The following is a 5,156-nucleotide window of genomic DNA, read 5'->3' on the forward strand; positions in this document are numbered from 1 at the left end:
GATTATATTACAGCAATCACAATATACACATAGTTTGACTAGAAAGATTTTAAAAGAGAGTAGATAAATTAACATAATTATGAATTTTAATACAATGTTTTAGAAATTATAAATTTATTTACTTAAATTTCATCAAATCATTGACATAATTAACATATAAATTCTTCTTGAAACTAAATTAGGTAAATTTGTCATAGAGTTAACAGTGTTTTAGTATGAAAATAATAGCTAAATCTACCATAACTTAACATTGAAACAAACAAACAAAATTAAGTTTTAAATTTACTCTCATAATCAAATAGGTTATAACTAAAAATTTAAAATTATAATCACATCAATTTAAGAATTAACTTAAATTCAGTGATTCCCCAAGTCAAACATGCAAATGAAGAAAAAGCTAAATGACTTTTTTTTTAATAAAAAAACAAACAAAGTTTTGGTTCTCCTCACTTTGATCCTTATCAAGGCACATAAAGCAAGAAAGAATCCATTTTATCTCATTCATTCTCCACTTGTTTAGTCCTACCATAAATCCACTTTTTTATTGATGGATAAGGAAAAGAGTTGAAGAATTGTTATTCCATTTTTCAAGAAAATTAGAATTTTTCTTCCATGCGACATGGAAAGGTGATAATTGAGATGAGATTAAAAAAAAAAGATTCTTCTTGACAAATATCACATGTGAAATGTTATTTAGTTAATTTAAACCCTTTTGCCATATCATATAATTTTTGTATGACTTAAGATTACCAATGTGCGGTTAAAAGTCTTATGATCTCCCTTTATAAAAAGAGCAAAAATAAAAATTAAAAAGAGGTTCTTTATTTTTAAAATACAGATGATCTTCATTTTAATTTTTTTATGAAAAAACATATCAACCCCTGGATGCATAATATATCAAATTAAAGTTGATTCATAAATCTATTTTTTTTTATAAGGTATAATTCATAACAGTTCAATTTTAGATTAAATAATATTGTTTAAAACTTTTTTAAAGTTCTGAAAAATTTTAATTCTCTTTATTAAATTTATTTTCCATATTGTACTAATTATGAAACTATAACAACTAAAAGTATTGTAGTTGTAGTAGTTATGAAATCATAACTGTCACAATTATAATAGTTTATAATTGTGACAGTTACGATTTCATTGTTGCTACAACGCGCTCGATTAATTTAGGATTTAGATGGGATAGATAGGTGAAATAATAATAAAGGATGGGAAACTCTTTTGATAAAAAAAATAAAAAAAAAATCAAAGTGTGGTTGATTTGGGAAAAAAAATCTTTTAACTTTTACCCTATTAAAACTTAAAATATAAAGACAAAACCTCCTCTAAATTATTCATTGGAGACTAAACAATACATTTATGACTTATACGAAGAAAGGGTCGATTTCCTTTCAAGATAAACAATACAAATACTTGATGCCCTTTCAAAATCTAAAAGGTCATAATGCACATCCTTCGCTACAAACAATGCTAATAACTCCAAAATAACATTGATTTAAAAAATTATAGAGCATCTCCGTTGCAATCTAAATAATTATCATAATTTTATTGTAGTTTTTGGATAAAAACTACTACGCGAATCTATATATTCAAATTTAAATTTGTAATATTTATGAAAAGCTCCCTTGAATCTTTTTGCTTGTAAGAAGGAAATTCAACTATATCCGTTTGGGTGCAAGAAGAAGATGAGCTTGCAGCCCCTCACCAATGGCGATAAGTCCAAAGCAATTCTTGCTTTGTTCTCATCTGCCATGATAACAACTTTCTCTGCTTCAATCTTCTCCTCGTTAAGATCAGACTCCCTTTTTGGAGCCATGTCAGTAGCTCAGAAGTAGTTTTCAGAAGCTTAGTTCTTCCAAAATTTTGAGAGAGAAGCAAAAACAAAAAAAAAGATCCAATTTTTGAGTTCAATCTTATTCCTCAAGCCTGCTTCTTATTCCCTCTTGATAGCAACAGCAATGGAATTTCTTCCTTTTTTTCAGTATTTCTTTCTATTTCTTTAGGTTTTTATTGTTCTATTTGGTTGGTGTCCCAGTGATCCTTGTCAATAGTTAGCCATCTTAGGAATAGTATAGTTTGGAATAAGCTAATTATGCTCCCTATTCTTCTCTTGTTCTTGAAGATTAGCGGAATATGAGGGGCAATAACCGCGCAAATAGAGACCTTTGAATCTTCAGAATAACGTCGATGGCTTGTCTTCTTCTTTTTCTTGAGTCAATGTTGGATGCATGAATTATTTAGATGCTTCTTCACTAGTCCTGGCACTTGCTAAGAACTCAATTCTTATTGAAAGTTTTGATTTTTGTTGATCGTTTTTGAAGTCTTTCGATCGATGAATCTCCAGAGCAATGATCCATTTGATTTCCCCAACCTTCCTTTATACCACAACACCAGTTATCACAGCAAACCATCTGCTTTCCTGGGCTGTTCTCCTGTGGCAAGAAACTCTAGTTCTTCCCCTTCATTGGACTTCTCCAGGGTGGAGTCGCCAAGGCACCCGAATCTGCCAAGTCCTGTTTCCGGCTGTGTTGGGTCATCACCATCTGCTTTCTTTGCTGCTGAGGAGCTGATGGGCTTCACTCAGATGGATTTCCACTCTGGTGCATTCCCTCCATTGCCCAAGTTTCAATCAAAGGAAGTTTTTGACTCGGTGTTGAGGTCTCCGACGCCTCCGCCATATCAAGTTCAGAGTTTCAACAATAATTTCAATGAGTTCATCTGTGAAGATCAACAAGAGAGGGACTGGGATGCTTCAGTGAGGGGTACAAGTTCACCTCTTGCGGTTAGTGATCCTTCTGTATGTGCTTCAGGTTTAATTTAGCTAAATTTGGTATCAATTTTCAGTGCTTAACCATGATCTGCTTAATGTTTGGTATTGTGTCAAGAATGGGTGCCATATATCAAATTCTCCTATCGAAAAGATGAACTTTCAGCCCCCGGTCGAGAAGCAAGTGCCAAGGGCTTTCTTGAGTGTTCCCATTACTCCTACGAGCGTCTCATCTGGCATGGCTAGCTCGAACAAAACACGAATAAGATGGACACCAGATCTCCACCAGCGATTCGTTGAGTGTGTAAATTGCCTCGGGGGATCTGAGAGTAAGTGGTCTGATTTCATTGTCTAGTCTACAAGCTTAAATGTGGTTTAACTTTCTTGATTGGGTGCAGAAGCAACTCCGAAAGGGATTCTGAAGTTGATGAACTCACCTGGGTTAACCATATACCATGTCAAGAGCCATTTACAGGTATTACGATTCACCGAATAGGAAATTTGTTCGACATCTCATTGACAATCTAAAGCTGAGGTAGCATATACATGTTGCAGAAATATCGCATTGCTAAGCATTTGCCAGAATCTGCAGAAGGTAAATCTTCATCTGCTTTCTACCATCAATTTGTTAAGAAATAGAATAAGAAATGGCTTATAGAATATATGATGATCATGACTAATCTTTTGCTCTTTGTATCTATCATTGAAAAAAAACAGATATCTAGGATACAATAATACTGATTGAGTCTGTCAATAAGTTTCTCAGATGATTATCTAATTTTTGACACTAAATGTGAACTTAAAGGAAAGATATTTCACTAACCTCTGCAGCATTCTAATAGTTCATCCACAATTTGATTGCGTTTATATTTCTGATATCGTAGGCAAATGCGAACGAAGAGCTACTGCCAGTGTCACTGAGCTTGATCCTATAATGTATCAGCATTCATTTGGAGTCTGTTTTTTTATTAGAAAACAGTTAATTTTATCAACTTAAGTTCACTAATCAGAGAGTAATCCTGTTGCAGTGGCATCCAACTTACAGAAGCATTGCGCCTCCAACTCGATGTCCAAATGCGCCTTCACGAGCAACTTGAGGTGCTCTTCTGTTTTGTTTCATGACAAACTCTTCAGTGCCAACTCTGATTTCCTATCTGCTTCACTCTTCTTTCATCAGATTCAGAAAGAGTTGCAAATGAGGATTGAAGCACAAAGTATGAAGCTCCAAAAGATGATAGAAGAACAAGGAAAACCAAATGATAGCGCAGTCGGTGCTAAAGATACCGACATTTTGTTCCAAACTAGCTCCGCGGAGAGTATCGAAGATGAACAGTTGCTGCATATGGAAGATTTGACACAGAAAGACAATTTTCCATCAACAATGAGTTAGACTTTGCTTTCACTACAAGAAGTCTGTATTCCGGTTCGATATGATCACTCATGGTGTTCGTTAGGGTTTGCAAGCCACTCTCATTAGTAAGTCTTCAAGACAAACAGATAATCTGATAAATTTCAGTGGTGAATGTAAACTTACATGATTATGCCTAATTTTACCTGCATTATTAAACATTCATGTGGAGCATCAAGGATTTTTTTTAAAAAATATATATATTTTGTCATAATTTTTAAATTTAATATCTGTAATTTATAATTCATGTAAAATTTCAGCTAATTTCAACTGTCACGAATAAAATAAAATTTCTTTTAACTAATTTTAAACAATAAAATATATTTAAAACTTTCTAAAATTTCAAATAATAAATAAAATGATCATAAAAAGTTAATAATCAATTGCGATATGATATGGGGTATTACGAGTGGACTCAGGTATGACGTGGTAGTCATAGTCAAGGTGAGGTGACGGTCAAAGTCAAGGGAAGGTGACAACTAGCGGGCTACTCTCAACAGAACTATTGATCCTCGCCCAGCGCTAAGACCTTTGGTATGAGGACAACCAGTCAAAGAACCAGTCGAAGTCGAGGGACCTAGTGCCTCACTCCTGAGCGAAGATACATATATAGTCAGTCATCCATGAGCCGAGCGGGTTTACGAGATGACTGGTCTACCACAACATGTGATTGGTCGGCCCTAAAGTCGGTCAAACTTAAAGGGCTCAATGCCAAGACATAAGAATTAAATCTGAATGGCCCTAGAGCCAAACGGACGTACGAGACAGCTCTCCACCGCTGCAGTATAACTCTTACTATATAGCCGGTCGAACCTATGGGTCTTCATTCACCCATAATGTGTCAGTCCTCTTTCATATAACTGGTCGGTCATAATGTCTGTCAGGTTTACACAGCTCAACATTCTCGTCTCCTATATGTACGCAAGATAGATGCCAAGCAATTCTCATTACAAATCCGACCGAATAAATGTA

The 5,156-nt window shown here is 34.3% G+C and overlaps 1 protein-coding gene across 2 annotated transcripts; it reads left to right on the top strand.

Moving 5' to 3' along the window:
* The first annotated feature begins 1,571 nt into the window (after window positions 1–1,571).
* Window positions 1,572–4,343, top strand: LOC121992088 (myb family transcription factor PHL5-like). Of its 2 annotated transcripts, XM_042546228.1 has the most exons (8): window positions 1,596–1,825; window positions 2,331–2,791; window positions 2,895–3,105; window positions 3,175–3,251; window positions 3,332–3,371; window positions 3,661–3,712; window positions 3,805–3,874; window positions 3,954–4,343. In XM_042546228.1, exons 2-8 carry the CDS (start codon window positions 2,342–2,344, stop codon window positions 4,164–4,166), a joined length of 1,113 nt encoding a protein of 370 aa, XP_042402162.1. In that variant the 5' UTR covers window positions 1,596–1,825; window positions 2,331–2,341; the 3' UTR covers window positions 4,167–4,343. The 2 variants fall into 2 exon arrangements, with proteins under 2 accessions (XP_042402163.1, XP_042402162.1); XM_042546229.1 differs by having other exon boundaries at window positions 1,572–2,791; window positions 3,190–3,251.
* Window positions 4,344–5,156: the final 813 nt, after the last annotated feature.

Source organism: Zingiber officinale, chromosome 6B (genome assembly GCF_018446385.1).
Source record: "Zingiber officinale cultivar Zhangliang chromosome 6B, Zo_v1.1, whole genome shotgun sequence".
Classification (NCBI taxonomy): Eukaryota; Viridiplantae; Streptophyta; class Magnoliopsida; order Zingiberales; family Zingiberaceae; genus Zingiber; species Zingiber officinale.

Excerpts from the sequence above, each read along its gene's own strand:
- LOC121992088 (XM_042546228.1), top strand. The coding sequence starts at position 2,342 with ATGAATCTCCAGAGCAATGATCCATTTGATTTCCCCAACCTTCCTTTA. Across the intron at positions 3,372-3,660 it reads TTTGCCAGAATCTGCAGAAG|GCAAATGCGAACGAAGAGCT; the intron begins GTAAATCTTCAT and ends CTGATATCGTAG. Across the intron at positions 3,875-3,953 it reads GCCTTCACGAGCAACTTGAG|ATTCAGAAAGAGTTGCAAAT; the intron begins GTGCTCTTCTGT and ends TTCTTTCATCAG.